At 41.2% G+C, this 22,033-nt stretch overlaps 2 protein-coding genes across 2 annotated transcripts; both read left to right on the top strand.

Moving 5' to 3' along the window:
* The first annotated feature begins 1,102 nt into the window (after positions 1–1,102).
* LOC149299138 (NEDD8-activating enzyme E1 regulatory subunit) lies at positions 1,103–10,571 on the top strand. Its single transcript, XM_089486456.1, has 20 exons — positions 1,103–1,152; positions 3,263–3,366; positions 3,847–3,907; positions 4,293–4,323; positions 4,804–4,875; positions 5,175–5,254; positions 5,485–5,594; positions 5,941–6,050; positions 6,405–6,467; positions 6,551–6,614; positions 6,819–6,910; positions 7,045–7,104; positions 7,183–7,316; positions 7,641–7,716; positions 7,844–7,887; positions 8,560–8,642; positions 8,742–8,834; positions 9,220–9,334; positions 9,898–9,947; positions 10,462–10,571. Exons 1-20 carry the CDS (start codon positions 1,103–1,105, stop codon positions 10,569–10,571), a joined length of 1,602 nt encoding a protein of 533 aa, XP_089342582.1.
* A 3,294-nt stretch (positions 10,572–13,865) lies between these two features.
* On the top strand, positions 13,866–21,746 carry LOC149299137 (telomere repeats-binding bouquet formation protein 1-like). The gene is made up of 12 exons (XM_089486620.1): positions 13,866–13,887; positions 15,229–15,339; positions 15,454–15,582; positions 15,670–15,763; positions 16,485–16,600; positions 16,761–16,883; positions 17,479–17,628; positions 17,875–18,006; positions 18,370–18,495; positions 19,020–19,168; positions 20,263–20,591; positions 21,704–21,746. The coding sequence occupies exons 1-12, from the start codon at positions 13,866–13,868 to the stop codon at positions 21,744–21,746; spliced, it is 1,524 nt and encodes a 507-aa protein (XP_089342746.1).
* Positions 21,747–22,033: the final 287 nt, after the last annotated feature.

Raw genomic sequence — 22,033 nt, 5'->3', positions numbered from 1 at the left:
CACATACCGCTACTACACATGCACATAGTAACACCGTGCTCTGTACACACATACCGCTACTACACATGCACATACTAACACCCCGCTTTGTACACACATACTGGCACTGCGCATACACATACTAAAACCCCGCTCTGTACACACATACCGCTACTACACATACACATACTAACACCCCGCTCTGTACACACATACCGCTACTACACATACACATACTAACACCGTAACCTGTACACACATACCGGCACTGTGCATACGCATACTAACACCGTGATCTGCACACACATACCGCTACTGTCCATACGCACACCAGCTCTTTCCGTAGACATACTGTTAATTTACATTCCCCTACTGTACACACACCGCTACTTCATATACAGAAGGGATTCTTCTGCGTGAGTACAACGCCACCCAGTGGATGAGTCCCTGACATACAGGCACCCGTGTCTTCATTCACGTGTGCTGTTCATACACGTCTGCTTTGAATACAGTAAATTCTCCCCGAATCATGCCATCGCCTCCCTGTCTCTGGTTTGTTTTCGGACCTTGGCGACAGCACGCGCAGGACAAAAGGGACAGATGCCCACCGAACAGCACTGCCCGGGGCAATGGAAACAATAATAACGGCCACAGCCATTCCGGTTACACAGAGAAGCAATGATATTAATGCAGTCCGGCCAAGCATCATTATTACTATTATTATTACTATCATGATTAGTATAATTATTACGGTACTATTATTATTACTATAGCGCGTAAACTCCCAATAATCTACAAATCACATTTTGCACCATTTATTTACAGGGGTTATTTATAAAAAGTGTACATGCGACGATGGCAATCCATGGAATTGTGTAATGGGTTGCCATGGTGATTGTGGATCACTTAGATTCATGGTTTGCAGTAGAGTGTGGAGACGATGCTGTCATCACACAGTTTAGTACATCTCCCATGCGTTGCCCCGCAGCGCACACAATAAGCTCACGATGACGACACCCTGGCTCCGCCCCCTCTGCCTGTCCAGTTTCTCGGCGCTCTCTAGTAGTGCCTGGGCGCCCCCTGGTGGCAGGAAGTGCTGATTGTTTTCTTCCGGGTGATAGCCATGGCGCAGGGTGCACTGGTGAAGGAGCAGAAATATGACAGGCAGCTTCGGTATGGTGACCCTGTATGCGGGGCAGCTTGATGTGTGACCGCCGTGTGCATGGTATTCGCGGCTGGGTAGGCCCCGGGGCATTTAAACTGTACTAACCCAGCTTCGTGCTGTGTTCATTGTGCATACACTCTGCGCAGTTATCACTACTTACTACTGTGTGAGCATAGTCCTACATAATACTACATAGTATTTACACTGTACAGAGAGAAACACACCGAGTGTTACACTGTACAGAGAGAAACACACCGAGTGTTACACTGTACAGAGAGAAACACACCGAGCTTTACACTGTACAGAGAGAAACACACCGAGTGTTACACTGTACAGAGAGAAACACACCGAGCTTTACACTGTACAGAGAGAAACACACCGAGTGTTACACTGTACAGAGAGAAACACACCGAGTGTTACACTGTACAGAGAGAAACACACCGAGCTTTACACTGTACAGAGAGAAACACACCGAGTGTTACACTGTACAGAGAGAAACAGACCGAGCTTTACACTGTACAGAGAGAAACACACCGAGCTTTACACTGTACAGAGAGAAACACACTGAGAGTTACACTGTACAGAGAGAAACACACCGAGTGTTACACTGTACAGAGAGAAACACACCGAGTGTTACACTGTACAGAGAAACACACCGAGCTTTACACTGTACAGAGAGAAACACACCGAGTGTTACACTGTACAGAGAGAAACACACCGAGTGTTACACTGTACAGAGAGAAACACACCGAGCTTTACACTGTACAGAGAGAAACACACCGAGCTTTACACTGTACAGAGGGGAACACACCGAGTGTTACACTGTACGGAGAGGAACACACCGAGTGTTACACTGTATGGAGAGAAACACACCGAGCTTTACACTGTACAGAGAGAAACACACCGAGTGTTACACTGTACAGAGAGAAACACACCGAGTGTTACACTTTACAGAGAGAAACACACCGAGCTTTACACTGTACAGAGAGAAACACACCGAGCTTTACACTGTACAGAGAGAAACACACCGAGTGTTACACTGTACAGAGAGAAACACACCGAGTGTTACACTGTACAGAGAGAAACACACCGAGCTTTACACTGTACAGAGAGAAACACACCGAGTGTTACACTGTACAGAGAGAAACACACCGAGCTTTACACTGTACAGAGAGGAACACACCGAGTGTTACACTGTACGGAGAGAAACACACCGAGCTTTACACTGTACGGAGAGAAACACACCGAGTGTTACACTGTACAGAGAGAAACACACCGAGTGTTACACTTTACAGAGAGAAACACACCGAGCTTTACACTGTACAGAGAGAAACACACCGAGCTTTACACTGTACAGAGAGAAACACACCGAGTGTTACACTGTACAGAGAGAAACACACCGAGTGTTACACTGTACAGAGAGAAACAGACCGAGCTTTACACTGTACAGAGAGAAACACACCGAGCTTTACACTGTACAGAGAGAAACACACCGAGCTTTACACTGTACGGAGAGGAACACACCGAGTGTTACACTGTACAGAGAGAAACACACCGAGCTTTACACTGTACAGAGAGAAACACACCGAGCTTTACACTGTACAGAGAGAAACACACCGAGCTTTACACTGTACAGAGAGAAACACACCGAGCTTTACACTGTACAGAGAGAAACACACCGAGCTTTACACTGTACGGAGAGGAACACACCGAGTGTTACACTGTACAGAGAGAAACACACCGAGCTTTATACTGTACAGAGAGAAACACACCGAGCTTTATACTGTACAGAGAGGAACACACCGAGCTTTAAACTGTACAGAGAGAAACACACCGAGCTTTATACTGTACGGAGAGAAACACACCGAGTGTTACACTGTATGGAGAGAAACACACCGAGCTTTACACTTTATCAAGTGAAACACACTTTTAGAGGGATATAATTAGAGCAATCCTGGTTCAAAGTGGTACACATGTTCTTATCACCATAGAAACCAACAGACCATTCCTGATGATTGTACCGTTTGATCGCTAGAACAGTTTGTGCATAGGCTTCACTGTGTCTCACAATTATTAAATATTCCCGACTGTATATAAACATTCATTCTGTTTGTACAGGTTATGGGGAGACCACGGCCAGGAGGCGTTGGAATCGGCTCACGTTTGCCTGATTAACGCAACTGCTACCGGCGCTGAGATCCTGAAGAACTTGGTACTGCCTGGTGAGTTAGCTGTGCTCCCCAAACTCACCCTGTGTGACACAGGCAGCAATAATCATCATTACTCGGCTATATGATGAACAGCAAATTATAAATGATAAAATGTGGCATGTGGCTTTCATCCCGTCTTTGTGTTAATGAACGCTATTAAACATAAGGGGACATTATTGTTTCTAACCTTGTATGTTAAATAGATGGACTTTATTATCTCTAGTTGGAAATAACACAACCTCATGTACCCTGATACATCTTAATTTATACTAGTAGTGGTGTCATAAAATCTGGTAATTTATTTTGTTCTTCCCAGAATGCTTTGAAGTAGACAAAATGCACATGTATTGCATCACAGGAAGCAACAAAGTGTCATAGCATGACTTCCAAGGAAATGTGGCAAATATACTGCGAAGATTACTGTAATTGTGATTATTTTCATCCTGGTATGGGCTGATGTTTTATTTCACACAACGTCCTCTTCCCTTGCAGGGATTGGCTGTTTTACCATCGTAGACGGGAACGTAGTCAGCGGGGAGGACGTTGGCAACAAGTACGTATTTCTGCCCGGAATAAAGAAAAGCAAAATCCAGCACAATGTGGGATTGAAATGGCTTCTTATCAGCCCTGAAACATTTGTCCTGCAATAAGATTTTAGCCTAAGAAGCTGGCCTTTTAATGCTTATATAATTTGGTGAGACGTTTAATCTCATTGTACCTTACCTACAGCTCATTGTTTAGTGTATCGATTGCATGTTAGGCCATCCATGATCTGTTCCGGTACCTACATAGAAGCATGCAGTGTTTACTGGATTCCTGCAATAAATAGGGTAGCCGTAGACGTGCCAAAGGCTGAATCAACGCATTTCACACATTCTAGCCAGAGTACCTATGTTGTTTATATCATTCTGATTTAATGTGATTGTTCTGTTTTTTAGTTTTTTTCTTCACAGAAACAGTATCGGGAAGGTAAGAAATATTTATTTGTACAAAACAGTCTTTCGGTTTCCCAGTTAAACAAACTGTTAATTCCTTTGTAACGTACCAAGATTTGGCTTCTTGTTTATAAGGAAGAAGTTACACGTACACATATAACTTCACACCCACTAGCGTGTACTGATGCCTTTCTCATAGAAGCAAGACAGTAATTAAAATATATCAACTTGCAAATACAAATCCATTATATGAAATACACCATTCCAGAAAACTCAGGGATGAGTATTCTTCTCTAGTGCATCCTACTTATGGGGATTTCACTTAATGTTTAGGTTTTTTCCTAGTGAAACTTCAAAACTAATATTAAATTACTGTTTTTCCTTTATATTTTGCTCCTATGTACCTATGCATTCCTATATCCCCCATACATTGGACGTATTGGTTAATTCTGTATTTGATTTAATTGTCTATGTTATAAGTATTTATACATTTTATGCCTTTGTTCCATAATAGAACCGGGCACAGACATCTATGGAATTTTTGCAAGAGCTTAATGATGATGTCACCGGGAATTTTGTTCCTGAGGTTGGTAATATTACTATTATTACTTCATTATTTATAAATAACAGGTTTAGGAGCATATACTGTATATATATATATATATATGGTGTTAAACTATAGGAACCAGATTATTTTCTGTTGTGTTTTTGTAATGCCATATAAACGTGCGTGTCTGCAGTATCATCTATATCACAACTTGCTTGACTTTGTATGGTTTTCAAACTCTAGAAACACTTTCAAGTGAATAGAACGTATTTGTTGTTATGTTTTTTATGCCTTATATGTGTTTTGGTCTTGATTTGTGTTCCTTTAATATTTTCTAGAGCCCAGAACAATTGCTCGAGAGTGATCCCTCTTTCTTCTCCAGATTCTCTTTAGTGATCACCACCCAGCTTCCAGAGAGGTATAGTAACACACATAGCTATTTATGTAGCTGGCTTAATAGATGTGTGTGTGTGTATATGATATATATACTTGTCCATATGCTTTTGACTTGATAAAGGGAGGACTCCCGAAAGCTCATCTATTATTTTAAATACTGTTAGTCCAATAAAAAAGGTATTACAAGATTCTGCAACATTCTCTTTTTTTGCATTCTTATACACTGGACTAATATACGTGTCCATGTTTCAGTACGCTGCTACGTCTGGCTGAAACTCTGTGGGATGCCAATATTCCTCTACTGGTCTGTAGGGCCTATGGATTTGTTGGCTACATGAGAATTGCTGTGAAAGAGCATACTGGTAAGATATCATTCCTTTTTTATCTTATTTACTTTTAACTTCCTGGTACATTAATTCCTTGTTCCGGGTATATTGGTTATTTTGTTTCTTGTTGTTTTTGTTTGGGCATGAAATTATTTATTTAAATCCCAACAAATTACATTTCTCTAAAGGTGATAAGCATCAAGTCACAACTGCGTGAAACACAATTACTGTGTAATAATGTATTTAATGCAAAATCATGTTACAGCTGTTTCATTGTCTATAAGAACAGAAAATGATAGTAAGCATTGGAATCGGCTGTTTATGCTGGAATAGACCCCGGTGTAATGACCGGTTGGTTCCTGATTCTTCCATGTTATTGCAGTAATAGAATCGCATCCTGATAATGCACTGGAGGATTTGAGGTTGGACCAACCCTTCTCTGAGCTTCAAGAGTACCTAAAGCTTTATGATCTGGATCACATGGAGAGAAAGGTATGAACGCCTGCCTGTACATAAGATGTAACCTTATATAAAAGTTACGGTTATTTTTTTAAATTCCAGAATATTGAACATGTTCCAGTAGAAAAAAATATATATTTTATTCTGTTTCCTGAACGTTTGCATCTTGTCTTTAATGTTGTTCAGCTCCCCAACAGTGTTTCCATTGAGTAAGGTCTTTTCTGCTCCATTCTTTCCAAAGTATAGGCCTCCTTTTTTCCCTAATGTTAGTCCCTAAACTAAAGGCTGCAGCCTATAATCTGGACAGTATAGTATGAATTCTGAATGATTGAGGATGAGAACAAACATGGTATAATTGTCTTTTGTGCTGTTATGCTTCATTCGTAGGATCACAGTCACACACCGTGGGTTGTTGTAGTCGCCAAGTATTTGGAGAAGTGGCGGAGTGAGGTCTGTCTTCTGAATATTGTGTTGTAAACGGGGAGGGGGGTTGTGTTTCGAATCTTAACCTCTGACGTCCTTGTGTCTTACAGAATGCTGGGCAGATCCCTAAAAACTACAAAGAAAAGGAAACCTTCCGAGATATGATCAGGCAAGGTACCTTACCCTCTCCCATAGTGCCTGTTTAGCTAACAGGACAAGGTCTAACTGTTGTTTAACCCCGATGATTCTTGGCTGGCCTTGACTTAGTATTGGCAATAGCATCATGCAATTTCTTGTTCACCGATGGCTGGACGGAGTCCCTTTGGCTCCCGTTGATCTAAACGCTGCTTGCTCTTATGTGATTTCCTTTCCTGGCAGGCATTTTGAGGAATGAGAACGGGGTGCCTGAGGATGAAGAGAACTTTGAGGAAGCCGTGAAGAACGTGAACACTGCATTAAACACCACAAAGGTACAAACTCACTGCATGTGCCCTCACATTTTACAAGGCCACGTTTTTTAATCATAACAAATGTGCCTTTTTTGTTGGGGGGAAATGATTAATGTATTAATGTTTTAAAACGTTTAATTTTTATTTAATTGAAGATTCCAAGCAATGTTGAAGAGATTTTCAACGATGAACGCTGTAGGAACCTCACACCGCAGGTACAACCCCTTCAGATACTTGATTCAAGATTTTTTTTTCTAAGGATACTAACACAGCGCTCACTCTGTTACTTTCAGTCTACCTCGTTCTGGATTTTGGCTCGAGCCGTCAAAGAGTTTGTGGCTATGGAAGGGAATGGGAATTTCCCCGTACGAGGTACAATTCCGGATATGATTGCAGACTCGGACAAATTCATTAAACTTCAGAATGTGTAGGTTTTCCTGTTTTTATTGTAATTCTTGTTAATAATTAAACTCTTCTTGTACATGGCCCCTAGTTGGGTGACAAGGGGGGGCCTAATCTTGATTTTACTGTCAGGCACAATAATAATTATTACATTTTGCATCTAATAGTGTTTTCTATTGTGATATATATATATATATATATATATATATATATATATATATATATATAATGTGTGTGTGTGTGCCTAGAGTGTCAATCTAACACTTGCCTGGCTCTTAGCTAACAAGTTGTCTCTGGACATCCATGCTCATGTAGACTATGCTGATTGTCCTAATTTTCTTCTGTTTAGCTACCGTGAGAAAGCCAAAAAGGACTCAGCTGCTGTTGAGAATTATGTCTCCAAATTCCTGCAGTCTGTAGGAAAAGTAAGCATCTGGGGTTATTTTTAATACATTATTAAGATAATAAATTCCTTTTGTCCAGGTTTTTTTTCTACTTAATATTGTAAGTTTTCTTGATCTGGCACTACTAATTTATCTGCTTTCTCTGCAGCCTCCAGAATGCATACCTGAAAAAGACATTCGCCTGTTCTGTAAGTATATGTACAGCCTGGGGGAAGACAATAAGCATTTAAATATGCAATGGGTTAAACAAAGCATAGGAGGAAAGTCTTTTTCAAAGGGGAAGAAATGCTGGGACAAGATGCCAAGAACACGGATCCCATTGTGTTTGAGGTTTTACAACTGGCAAAAAAAAAGGGGAGACAAAATAAACCCAAATAGATGGGTTTGTTGTTTCCTTCAAGTTTAGTTTTGCCATTATTTCGACTCCAGTTTCCTTCAGCGCTACAATGCTTTTCACTTCAAACTTTCAGAGGGTTTTTCATCCCCGTGGAAGGCTTGAAGCAAAAGTAACCTAGGTTTCGTACCACAGGGTGACCGTAACAATCAATATCCTGACACATACATTTAAATGAGCGATCTTTACCTTTGCATTTTAAAGATGAAATCTGTTTCTATAACTAAATTTAGCATCATCCTGATAAACAGCGCTACACTTTAGCGTTAAATGTCTCTACGACACGGGGCAAGTGAGAAGAAGCTGCCCCACTTTGCTCAGTCTTTTTCTACAGGCATCAGACTGAGATTATGGTACAATATTAGCTAAAATTGAAAATCGGCCACAGGTTCTGTCAGTACATTGTTTGCAGCTTATTATGAGTTAGTTGCAACGCTCATTTGGCCCTTTGTGTCACCTGATGCAGGTAGGAACTGTGCTTTCCTGCGGGTTGTACGGTGCAGATCACTGGCAGAGGAGTACGGCTTGGACACCGCTAAAAAGGATGACATTGGTAAGAAATCCACATATTTTCTTACTAGGATATTGATATATAGATAGATGCTTCCCATGCTTTTCAGCTTTATTGTGCTGTTTTTCTTTAACTCTTCAGTTTCATTCATGGAGAATGCAGACAATGAAATAGTGCTATACCTGATGCTCAGGGCGGTTGACAGGTTTCAGAAACAGCACGGCAGGTACCCAGGTAAACGCTCCCTTTAAACACCTTGCTTATTGTACTTGGTTGTGATGCTTACTAAAACGTTTCATGTGTCACGATTCTACGAGTGATCACAGGGCACACGTCGGCAGAAACTTCATCCCGGAGCTAGAAAATGTTACTTTACACTCATTTACAGAAATGAGCAAATTTCGTTCTTCCAACTGTACTTAAAAGTTCTAACGTCCTTTCCGAGAACTTCAATGCAGTAATTCATGTACTGCCCGACATGTATTTCCACGTCACCTTATAACATAGAACTGTCGCTTAGCAATGCTGACGAGTAAGAAAGTATTTCACATAAAGCCCTTTTTGTGTAGATGTTGAGACCACGACTGTTAGGGTTAACCTGTGCTCAATGTCTTTATAGGCATCTACAACTACCAGATTGAAGGGGATTTTGGGAAGCTGAAGAGCTGTCTGAATGCTCTCCTCCAGGAATACGGGCTCTCCTTGAGCGTAAAGGATGATTATATCCAGGAATTGTAAGCAAAGGCATATTTAATGCCGAATTCTCTAGTCTCACGGGCTGGGAAGAAGTTAAAGAGTATTTCCCCAGAGATAACGTGTGACGGGGCGACTCTGTTAACCCCTTAAGGACAATGGGTGGTCCCTAAACCCATTGAAAACAATGCATTTTGAGCACGTACATGTACAAGCTTTGTCATTAAGGGGTTAATGACACATCCTGGCAGCAGGAATGATTAAAATTTTTGTTATATCAGTAAATTCTATAATTAGTAGTGGAATGTTTCCATTTACGTTTGTTCAAGAAAATGTGAATTGGGCAGAAGGTGTAAGCTTTCCCTGGCTACTTTTCACTCTAATATATACATTATGTCTTCCTATGGGCCATTGACGAATAGATACAATAAATGGATATAACTTGCCTGGTGTCTGACAACCAACACCATCCTTATACGTAGATTGACAGCCATGTTATTTTTCCTTTTCCCATCCTGCGGCTAGTCAGAGCGATGGGATCGGAGTGCCCATCATGTGTCTGCAGAGCGTCACGTAAACCTTTATTGTCTCCCTTCTCTTTCAGCTGTCGTTATGGAGCGTCTGAACCCCACACCATTGCTTCTTTCTTGGGAGGTGAGATACGCGTAAGCCTTTAATACAGCATGATGATATGTCATTCGACATTACTGTGTTTTAAATAACTCTTACTTGGCTCCATCATTCAATGACATCTACGCTATACCTCCTTCCCGTATACCTCCGTCCCATATACCTCCTTCCCGTATACCTCCGTCCCATATACCTCCTTCCCGTATACCTCCGTCCCATATACCTCCTTCCCGTATACCTCCGTCCCATATACCTCGGCCCCGTATACCTCCGTCCCATTACATCCACCTTGAAAGCAGAGCTTTGAAGAGGCATTTAAAAACAGAATTATGCCTATAGGATCAACAAAAGGTCCCTAATTAGTGGCTGCCTCTTTGTGCCCCATTACTTTAGCTGAAGGCAACTCAATAATAGCGAGGGAATGAAGACAGCGTCCGATTGTCTTGAAGAACATTATAAAGATGAGAATCTCCTGATTTTACTGTGGATGAAGGAACTTTCCTCCTTTCTAACCATTGCTTCATGTTTTATCTTTCAGGGGCCGCCGCTCAGGAGGCTATAAAAATAATAACGAAACAGTTTGTCGTATTTAATAACACCTTTATCTACAACGCCATGCTACAGACGTCCGCGACCTTCCAGCTGTAGGCTCCATTGTATTATAGTAACTGTCTGTGCTCTGTAACATAGAACCGCTGACTGTAACGTTCCGACGTAGCAGCCTGGAAATAAATGTGATTAGTGCGGAATCTCTGCAGACGCGCATGTTTTTCCATAGCGATGTGTATATACAGTTTACATCCATTGTCTTTTGGGGTCCAGAACCTTTAATCTGCGGAGGGTTGGAAAGGAATTCTGTAAAAAGGATGCATTTCAGGAAAATAATACAAGTCTGTGGTATGAATAGAGTATCGGTGGATCAGCTGGCATTACACCCACCGACTTGGCTCTGACCTGTTCATCAAGAGCGAGCGAGTGAGTCTGCTCAAACTCATTGATTATTTCGGTTCTCATGTACAAATTAGAATTTTAAGGAAAATTAATCAGTTTTCATTTGCATGTTGTTATTTTTTCACTTTTACTCACACACTCACTCGCTTTCTCTCACGCCATCTGTGTCTCCCTATCTTCTTTGCCGAAAGCTTCTGCGTCCCTTTCCCGCACTTCTGCTTCTTCTCTTGTCTCCTCTTGTTCTGTCTTCTTTCTTCGTCCACGTCTCCTCGTGTCTTCTTTCTTCATCTACGAGGTGTTGATTATTCTGGCTTAAGCCTTCACCTGACCATTAACCTCGTGCAGGGGTTCTGTTGAGAAAGTCTAATTCACACGGCCGTGATCACGCCACCCCCTCCAGAAAGAAAAGTGGAAAGAGGAGCTCTTTTACAAATCCGGTTGTTAAAAGGCTAAGGAGAACAATAATCTGATCTGACATGTTATCCTACCCTCGGAAAGTTTAATCACGTAAAAACAACACAAACGTCTAACAATCTTTTATTCAGTCTCTATGGCCGCCTGCTTTGTGTCATATGATAATTGTTCCCGGCAAAATTACGAATGAAACGCGGTTTGACATGATTAAAAAAAATATATTTTTGGGAAGGGTTTGGCCAACCTGGCGGAGTGAATATTTTCTGTTGTGGGTTTTTGTCCCAGGTGTTCTGTATAGAATAACCAACATACCAGCGCCCGTGGGGATTAAGTAACCCCGCATAGCTCCTTTAATCATCGATCATATGTCAGTAGAACCGAACGACCCACTGAACCAGAGCCGGATCTGTCAGTAGAACCAAATCACCCACCGAACCACAGCCGGATCTGTCAGTAGAACCGAATGACCCACCGAACCACAGCCGGATCTGTCAGTAGAACAGAATGACCCACCGAACCACAGCCGGATCTGTCAGTAGAACAGAATAACCCACCGAACAACAGCCGGATCTGTCAGTAGAACAGAATGACCCACCGAACCACAGCCGGATCTGTCAGTAGAACAGAATAACCCACCGAACAACAGCCGGATCTGTCAGTAGAACAGAATGACCCACCGAACCACAGCCGGATCTGTCAGTAGAACAGAATAACCCACCGAACAACAGCCGGATCTGTCAGTAGAACAGAATGACCCACCGAACCACAGCCTGATCTGTCAGTAGAACCGAATAGCCCACCGAACCAGAGCCGGATCTGTCCGTAGAACCGAATAGCCCACCGAACCACAGCCGGATCTGTCAGTAGAACCGAATAGCCCACCGAACCAGAGCCGGATCTGTCCGTAGAACCGAATGACCCACCGAACCACCTGCTTCTCGAAGGAAGTCCAGAGACGGCTGCCCTCTGACGTAAGGGAGATACGGGTAAGATGCATACTGCCGTAACGTGGTTTATCGGACTATACCTTGTGTGTGTATATGGAACAGTCGCAGGAGGCAGAGGCTGCGTGCAATAAGGATTATGGGAATTAGGGGCATGTTATTATACGTGTTATAAGGAGGGTACACGGCAGCCACATTATACCAAGCTGTCTGGGGTATGACACTTGCCATGCCAAGTGCTAGGGCCCTGCCCCTCATACCCCCAGCCCAAAGACCTAACAACTAAATAATAATAATATATTAATGTACATATTTTTCCTATTAACAGCAAAGACATAACTCAAGTAACCTCATTAGCTGTCATTACTTCTAAGAAGCTGCTAAATTGCTAATTTAATGGACTAGCCCTCTATGCTTCTTTTCTCACACGTGTCAATCAAACGATGCCCCTCCCCAAACCACCCTTCTAAGCTGCCTTCACAAACTTACCCGCAAAGCGATAGGATCGCTTAAGACTCTTGTGTTTAGCACTCCGGCGGAGGTCCGCGCACTGACAAGGCGGCGCTCAGAGTAGGCGGTCTCCTCAGGGAGAGTCGTGACGTCATCACCCCAAGAAATTCGTGGCGGGAAGCACGAGCATCAGGGGGTAAGAGGGTGCTTAATGTATGACATGTCCTTATAAACGTGTCTAGCCGAGGTCATAATGTGGCATTAGGGCTCTAATGGGAAGTGTTACCACAATTATGGCCGCTTAGAACTCCTGCCGTGGCTTCCCCTCCCTCAGTGCTGTGTAGACAGGAAGGGCCAGAAGGAGGCCATCATTGCCTCGGTATGTGGCAGGGTTATAGTTAATATGGGTGCTTTAAACCCTGTAGTGTGCACAGCACTCTTAGCCATGTGTCTCCAGGGGCATCCGGACAGCTCTTGCACTAAGAAGGGGTATTTCTGTCTCCTTTATGTGTCATGGGTATGTTTATTGTGGCTCCTGAGGTGACTGGATCATTAGGAAAACAACCCCTTCAGGGCCACATAATAGAAGCCGGTCATATAACAACGGTGTGTCACATACACCTACTCTATAGGCGACCCTGGTACAGGCCACATCAGTCTGATTAAAGAATAAGGAACACGTGTAGTATGATCAGTGACGTGGCTTGAAACTCTACACGCAACACGCTAGAAAACAGCAGGATTCATTATTACTTTACGCTTTTTCTCTCTATGACTTTAAAGATGCTTTAGTTACCTGCTGCCTCATATTACCCCCCCGACCGACCCAGGCTGGACGTTGCTGTCACTCGTTACCCTAGATCTATAGATCTCATCTTATGTATGTTCCGTGATTAGGCATCATGGATCTCTATGGATTGTAAGCTCTTTGAGTCAAATTGTTATGTGACTCATATGATGAGTATGATGGCGCTATATAAAGCATTAAATAATAATCATAAAGGATGGACCACAAATGGATCGATACCCTGATTTCTGGTGTATTGCACCATGGCAGATATATGAGATTATTTGTATAGATATACATATAAAACGGGTCAAAATAGAATAGCCGCTCTGTTTTGAGGACAAACTCAGCCGATATGTAAAAAAATGTCTCGTATTTTCTGCAGGAATTTCCGACATGGAAGCCGAATTGAGTTCAGGTGAGTCCCGCAACTCATTAGCATTGCAGTTCCTCTAAGGGTTAAGACGTTGGTATGTTTATAATTGATGTTTCTTTCATTTGATTTGTTTTGTACATTTTCTTGTAAACTATTTGAGAATTTGAGCAAATATTGAGACGCGTCCTCGGGAGACAACGACGCTTCTGTCTCTTGTACTGCAGAAACGGGGCAAAAATCTGTTAAAATGCTTTTTTTCTTTTAGTTTTTGTATTTGTGAGTCAGGTTAGTTTTGATATACAGATGTTACAAATAACCTATTGTAGACATTTTTATTGTCAGGGGGGTCCAACCTTCGGCCCCCCAGCTGCTGCAGGACTACATCCCCCATACTCCTCAGCCAGCCCCTTAGCTGAAAGAGCATTATGGGAGATGTAGTCTTGCAGCAGCTGGAAGGCCGCAGGTTGGACGCCCCTGGTCAGAGCCGGCCTTAAGTGTTCTGGCGCCCTGTGCGAACTACTCCTCTGGTGCCCCCCCATTCCAAAAAAAAAATCTCCCCCCTCTGGCCCTTCTCACTATCTACCACCTCTGCCCCTTCTCACTGCCCCCCGCCCCTTATCACTTATCTACCCCCTATCCTTACTTACCTTGTTGCCGGAGTCCAGCCGTGGGAGCGGGAGGCGTCCGTCTTCCCACTCTGCAGCGGTGCGCGCTTCACAGCTGAGCGCCAGAATAAATCCGGCGCTCAGCACGAAACGCCGGCACCGCGACGGAGTCACGGAGAGAGGGGCGCCGAGCGGTTGCTGAAAACTTCACGAGCAACCGCTCGGCGCCCCTGCCCGGGACTTAAATGAAAACACCGTTCTTTTTTTTTTTGTTTGACTTTATTTAACATCATCCATGTTGAATAAAGTTAAAAAAACTTTATTTAACATGGAGGATATTAAATAAAGTTACAAAAAAAACAAACGATGTTTTAATTTAAGTCCCGGACGGCGCCCCTGTTGGTATGGCGCCCTGTGCGGCCGCAAAGGTCGCACACCCCTAAGGCCGGCCCTGCCCCTGGTATATGTCATTGTATCATTATATTTATTGTTTTTTACGGCATATTGTGTAGTAATATGTAAGCCAAGCAAAAAAAAAACATAATTAAAAAATCTGTTAAAATGCTAAAAAAAAAAAATAGCAACCCCCAATGTAGATAAGCCCAAGTTCTACAAATTCCACCTTTCTTCTAAAAATCAATCAGTAATGGAGACGTTCGCTGCAAGCTTAGTAGGAGGCAGACTAGATCACTTGTCGATGATCATCGAGTGCACGTCATAATGTGACCTACGCTTCGTTCTTCAACTAAATCACTTCAAACGTTTGTTTTCTTTTCAGAAACGAAGACGGACGTCAGTTTATTGTTGAAATGTCTGAAATTTCAAATGGATGATCCTGAGTCGCAGAAAGCAGCTCTGGTCACGATCTACTCGATCTGTCAGGGAAGCAGTAAGGCATAGTCTTCTTAGATATAGAGGCTGGTGTAGTCCGTGCATATACCATATACCGTACCATGTCCTTATAGCTTCCCTGTGTCATTCATTTCTTTGTCCACTTTAATAGCTCAGGCGTGTGATCATTTGCGAGAAATTGGCGGCTTATTGTTCATCAGCAACCTCGCAAAGTGCAGCGCTCACCCGATGGTGAAAGAGGCCTCTTTATTCACTTTAGGGGTCCTAGCGGAGAACAACGGTAAGCATAGATGGAAGAAACCCCCCCATCATGTTATATACACTAACATTCTTCTAGGACTATGATCTCTCGCTGTCTTTTGTCCAGTGTTTTGTCAGCAAGCCTTGTGTACCTTGGAACTGTTTGGAGATATCTGTTCGACTCTGTCCAACGAAGAGGCTTCGGTGAATTGCAAAAGAATGTCTGTTTACGTGTTTCTGGTCTTGGTGTCAAACAACAGTAAGTTTGTTTATGTTCTGCTGTTAGTTTGTTGTTTTTTCTTTTTGTTGAGAGGGCGAATTGATATCTGCTTGTGGACAAATTATGAGCTTTTCGGTACAGAACAGAATGTCGAATTTTAGTTTTGTATACCTGCATGTTTAATTATGATAATCTATGACACTTGTAATGCACTCATATAAAGGCTATGGAATTGGTTTCACCTCTTTTTAAAAAAATTTGTTTTATAAGAGGTGAAACATAAAGTGAATGTCAGAAAGGTATAAATATTGTATACATTATTTGACATAGGGGCGACCCTTAGGCATGCGTAGCCCGGGAAGGGGCATATTATGCTGTTTGTTAAAAGAAAGATTAATTTGTTCTTGGTCTCAGAAACCGGGCAGAGCTTTGCAAACATATCCGGATGTATCGATATGCTCCTAATCCTGTTTAGGTAAGTGATTCAAAATATAATTTTTTGACGTGTATTATATGTATGTTGCCGCCCCTTTTCTTTTGTTTTATTCAGACTATGCTGTTAAATTCAAGTATGCTTTTGTAGTTACTATAATTTTGTATTATTTGTTATGTTACAAAAATGTTTTTTTTTTTAAACTTTAATAAAAATATTTAAAAAATAATTTTTATTTCACTTGATGTTTGTGTTTAAAATGTAATTTTTCACATTTTTTGTTTTGCAGAGAAGTTCTGTCGCTGTGGAGCATGCATCTGCCAGATTTAGAGAAGAATCAGCATTATCTGCTGTGGACATCGGTTTGCAGCGCTCTTTGTGCAAGCGCTAACAACCCCCAAAACGGTAACAGCCCCGCGTCTAAATATGCCAGGTTTCTGTATATGTAGCTGTCAGGTTAATAAACATGAGCTTTCACGTGTGAAGATCGCTGACAGAATCAGGACAGTTATATATTTGTTTTGCATTTCAAAATATCGGCTTTTTGAAATTCTTTCACTCGCAGATGAAAACCAGAAATTGTGCAGTTCAGCGTTTCCCCAAGCGACCGACTGGCTGCGGGAATATATTCAGCCGGAGATTGTCCGTCCTATCTGTTCTCTGGTTGGACTCGCTGTCGCAAATAACAGTATGTAATACTTGACATAATATCCACATATTGTTAAATCGTACTGGGATTTAATATATCGCATATAACAAAAAAAACAACCGGTAATTATGGCCCTGGATACATTTATGGATGTGTATCGTTTCAATCTATGAAGCTGTAAAATGACTTATTAAGGCCATTAGTAGTCAGATCCGTCGCAAAAATAATTTAATTAAATTGGACGCGCAGCGTTGTTTGACCTTTTGCTGGTGCTTGCCTGCAGAATAGTGTAATGTGAAAAGAATAATATATCTAATAAATAGGGCTATTTAGAAAATAGTTAATCAGAGAGCTAATCATTTTTTTGATAATGTTAGTGATTCATTTTATTGCCGTGGCTTAAATGAGAGACATTAAAATGGACACTGACCTTAAGAGCCGCTCGTAGCTTTGATATTTAATAATGCTAAATAAATATTTAATTGCTAGTGTGATGCTTTTGGGTGCTTTGGTCTATATTCATGGTATTGTACGTGGCATCATGAATTTGCTGGCTTGGGGTATTGATATTGAAATATTTATGGTGCAGCAGATACCGCAATGACTAATAACGATCTGTTTGTATATTCCTAAGGTTTTGCACAGGGATACTTTGCGTCCGTCGGAGGACTAGGCACGCTGGCTGGTGTTCTTGTGAAGCTTGTTGCTGATCTTGGGAGGTCATTATATTCCAAGCTCGCTGTTGCGGTGACACAGACTTTGGATGCTTGCATTGCAGATAACCGTAGGTTACCACGTCTTTGCAAACTACAATATGTTGGCCTGCGTACGTCAAATAGAAGTAAATAATAACCGTATAAATACAGTGCTATTCCATTGCTTGCTTCATTTGCTAAAATGTTACCTGTTTTATTGGTAGACTTTATATTTTTTCGGCTGCTTAGGCAATACAACTGTCTCTATATGTGACTAGTGGTAAAATGTCATGATATTCGGAACTAAGATCCCATTGTTTGTGTTTTTGTTACAGCAACCTGCGTAAATTGTTTGTCAAAACACAGCATCGTAACGTCTTTAATCCGACTTTTGTCCCATGAAACCCTTGATCTTGGAGACAGATTCAGTGTTATTCTGGCTTTGGGTCATTGCACCGAGAGCTGCGGTATATTCGCGTGACTTATTTCTCTTTCAGTGGTTCAGTCTTTATTTGGTGCTCGGCACATGCAAACATAGAAAAAAAATGCTCAATACTTAAGCTTTGTGTTTGAATTTAGATCTCGTAAAATTCACGCTGTTTTACAAATTGTAGTCAACAACCTATTACAAAGACTCAGTATGAGATAAGTGCCTCTTAATGTGTATTTCTTCCTCTTAGTCTGTCATTCATTGATCTGCAGAGTATGATGCTTAGTGAAAACATTCTCAGTGTGAGAAACAGTGAGGCATAGACGGCAGAACGGAGGTTATCAAATGTAATTCTAGGCTTGTTATTTGATCTATTTTTAATGATTGTTTCATTCAACAGAAGCAAATCAATACGAACTTCTGAAAAGCAACGGGCTTCCCCTTATGATCCAGATGCTCGCTGAATCACAAGACGAGGAGTTAAGCAAAGCAACGACTTTTGTCCTCCAGAACTGCAGGCAAATCAGTAAGAATCCATATCCAGTTGTTTCGTGAGAGCCCTGAATACTGATCGTTAAGCCCCTCTTTGAGATTTGCGTTGTACATTGTTCCACACACCAACATATTAATAGGAAGAAAAAGGTAAGGTAGTGAATCTCCCTTCTTCCATCGTGTACATCCTACATACAGGTCGGCAATGTGGGCAACTCATATGTGGCCTGGAAAAATAGGCAAAGGTGGCATGCCTAGTATTTACCTTCTGAGACGAAATCTCTATACGAGTGGCTAATGAGTTTTATAAGGAAATTATTGCAATTATTCACATCCTCTTGTTTATTAATGTGCATATCCTTGGGCTATGTCATTGAGAACCCTTTTGGTTCACTATTCACTGCTTAACTTGATTTAAGCTGGGCCTTTACACATACAAGTCAAGGAACCAGATGTTTCCATTGCTCCTAATGGCAGACACACATCACGTTATTATACATATGGTGATTGGTAATGTAGCATCTGATATTATTATTTTTTATATGCATTTCTACCCAGCCGAGAAATTGTCTGTGAATCTAAGAGAACCTTCCCCGAGTGTTAAAAGAGGTTCGGAGAGAATAACAGAGAAGCATATGGAAGAATGCTGGAAAAAAGCAAAGGAGATGCTTCACAAAATCGAATATTTACAACAGCAGCATACTAAGGTAAATGTATAATCCTATTAAATCTGAGATTAAAAAAATGTGAGTTTTTTTCCCTTATCCACAGACACTATTTGCAATCATACACTTTGTGTCTTAACTAAAAGAGAACATAGTGTTTGACTATAGCCAATTCGATGGTTAAGACTGTATAGTTTGTTAATGAATCCTCACATGTTTTAATTCATTACATTTCACTTCTCCGCTGCTGACATTCTAGTTTAAAGTGTTTGGTTTGGACAGTTTTTATTTTATTGAATACTATATAACATTGTTTTTCTGTATGGATCAGGGACTGAAATTGTCTAATAGTCTATCTTCAGTTTAAAAACATATTTCATAAAACATTACTGAACTAATCAATGACTTGTATTCTGTTAGAAACTATTATGAAAGTCCATCTCGGAATATTAATGTAAATGCATTTGGCTTTCAGGAGCTAGCGGGGAGTGAGGCTATTAATTGTGGCCCTCGAGCATTAATGCACCAGCTACATCCAGCGGGTTTGGAGAAGACAGACGGTAGAATTCCCAAAAGCCTTTCTATTACAGAACACTTTGGCCGAAAGGATGATCATCAGGTGCCAGCTTATCCCAACATCGAGCTAAAGAAACACAGGTTTACCATCATTCCACACTCATACAATAAAGATCCTAAAGGCTTGGATGACAGAGCCAGTGTCAACAGAGAAAGCGTATCACTGGTATGTAGCCATGGCCAGTTTGTATGTTACTTTTACACTAGCTCGTTGATTTATAAGGTGTCCCGTGCCATATTTTGGATGTGCTTATTCATTTTACATAAAAAACATCATAAGAATCCTTATAGATAATACCTAGCAATATTTATTTATAGATTTTGTATCAGTTTATATATAGATATATAAAATGTTGGTTTCTAGTTGCCATAGGCTTGATTTAAGACGTCCACTATGCCTTAAGACATCTTTAGCAGAGAGTGAAAAAGGGGTTCATTTGTACCTGGGATCAATGTCGGGTTAATGAGAGTATCTTTAAAAAGGGCATGGCAAACTCCTTCATGATTTACATATAAGCTTGCGCTTGATAAGCCTAATAACAAGTTGTTTCTGTGAACAGAAAAAAGTCAAAATGCAGAAAATTTCAAACACTGCTCTACAGCACAACCTTGCTGCATCTACATCAAGCTGCTCAGGTGAAATTGACAGCGACGGCCAAGCAGCCTCACTGGAGAAGAACGCTCATTCACCCCGCAGAGATCGGAGCTGCGAGTCTAACACCGGTATAGATAATCCTCGGAGGGATCCGGTCACACGCAGTACGGCACGTCCAGTAAAGGACAAGCATTGGGATTGTATCCTCAAGCCATCTAGTGAACTACCGCAGAAAGCCAAACACAACGGCTCTAGATCTGCAATGGAAAAGGAAATTCTAATCCTTCGCTCAAGGTATACCAAGAAAGAACTCCATGCATCTTGGCATTCTGAGTAATGGAAAAAAAAATACTGTATGGAAATACCTTATCTGTAGGAAGATGACTTTGTTCTTCATCTGTAAAATGTGGCTTCCACCAAACCTTAAACCTTCCATAATTCAGCAGTCCAGCTCTTGTTTCATTTAATACTCAGAGAGCCAAGCGGCATCCAATAAATGTTGGTTCCTCCTGTCCCTCCTTGTCAACTTACCAGAAATGTTGATTTACCTTGCAGACTCTTTATTTACTGAATGTTCTGATGCCATACCACAATGTACTGCTTTTTCTATCACCTCCAAGTTATCTTCGCCTAGTCCCAATTTTAATGAATGTAATCGAGCGCTTTAATCCAGTTGGGGTATTTTATGCTAATGTTTCTTGTATGTTTATATTACAGAGGCAACATGTTTAAAAATCCAGCCTCAGTCACAAGAGAAAGGAACACAGCAGAGCATATCGGTACTTAAAAAAAATATTTTGTTAATCCAGTTTTCGAAGTCTCTTTAATTAAGTGTGAAATACGTGCAGTTCTATTTCTCTACATTTTACTCCAAGCCAGCAGTCTGTAAATGTAATCATGCTATAAAAACTTAGAGGCACCTATTCTATGAAAACATACTAGAAGTTAACAAAATTTTGTTTTAGATCCCCTGATTGTATGTTCAGACATAATTGAAAAGGAGATCCGTGACATTTCGGGCACTGAAGTCGCAATAAATCAGTCAAGATGTTCAGGTGGACAAAGTCTATTACTTAATAGAACAGACATAGATTTCCTGAAGACAAGAGAATGTGTGGATATTATTTAACACAGTTTGTCAATTCTGAACCTATTTTTTTCACTGACACTCATATATTCAACTCATTAAGCTGGAATTGGTAGGGATTCAGTTGTATTTAAAGGAATACCTATTAATAATCTAATGTTCCTTTAATATACACATTTTCTTTAGTAGTTTCATTGGAAATACCTGTCACTTCAAGCAAATAAGTACTATTTTGTTTCCCTTATCTGTATGTTAAATAGATTCGGCCACAGTAAGGGGAATGCGTGCCAAACGCATGATGTGCCTCCTTGTCTTGTAGGATGTGTAGCGACAGGCACAGCCATGAACAGCAGGAACTGTAGCAAGATCCTACATAGGTGTTGGCACCTATGCGTAAGACATCAGGCTATTCTACAAGCTGAAGAGCGATATAAGAAGAAATTGAAGAAGCTACTGTATGGCAGCCAGAGCTCAGCATCACATAACTGTAATGATAAACATGATGACGCCTTTCTTTTATGAAATGTATTAAAAGCACTCTCCAGCCATCATATGCACTCAAATGCATATGATAGCTGTATGTCCCTTTCAATTTTGGGGCGTCCCCTTGAAATTGCATATCCGGAATCCCCCCATATGCTTTGGCCCC

This window comes from Sceloporus occidentalis, unplaced genomic scaffold (genome assembly GCF_023333645.1).
Source record: "Sceloporus occidentalis isolate IW3139 unplaced genomic scaffold, rSceOcc1.0.p SCAF_29, whole genome shotgun sequence".
Taxonomy (NCBI): domain Eukaryota; kingdom Metazoa; phylum Chordata; class Lepidosauria; order Squamata; family Phrynosomatidae; genus Sceloporus; species Sceloporus occidentalis.
Note: the sequence above shows the minus strand (reverse complement) of the source record. Positions and strands in the feature narration are given on the sequence as shown.

Bases quoted from the DNA above. Each gene is read 5' to 3' on its own strand.
- LOC149299137 (XM_089486620.1), top strand. From the start codon at position 13,866: ATGGAAGCCGAATTGAGTTCAG. The intron at 13,888-15,228 runs GTGAGTCCCGCA...TTTTCTTTTCAG, and splicing joins GGAAGCCGAATTGAGTTCAG to AAACGAAGACGGACGTCAGT. The intron at 20,592-21,703 runs GTATACCAAGAA...CTTGTCTTGTAG, and splicing joins ATTCTAATCCTTCGCTCAAG to GATGTGTAGCGACAGGCACA.
- LOC149299138 (XM_089486456.1), top strand. From the start codon at position 1,103: ATGGCGCAGGGTGCACTGGTGAAGGAGCAGAAATATGACAGGCAGCTT. The intron at 7,888-8,559 runs GTATATGTACAG...TGATGCAGGTAG, and splicing joins GACATTCGCCTGTTCTGTAA to GAACTGTGCTTTCCTGCGGG. The intron at 9,335-9,897 runs GTAAGCAAAGGC...CTTCTCTTTCAG, and splicing joins GATGATTATATCCAGGAATT to CTGTCGTTATGGAGCGTCTG.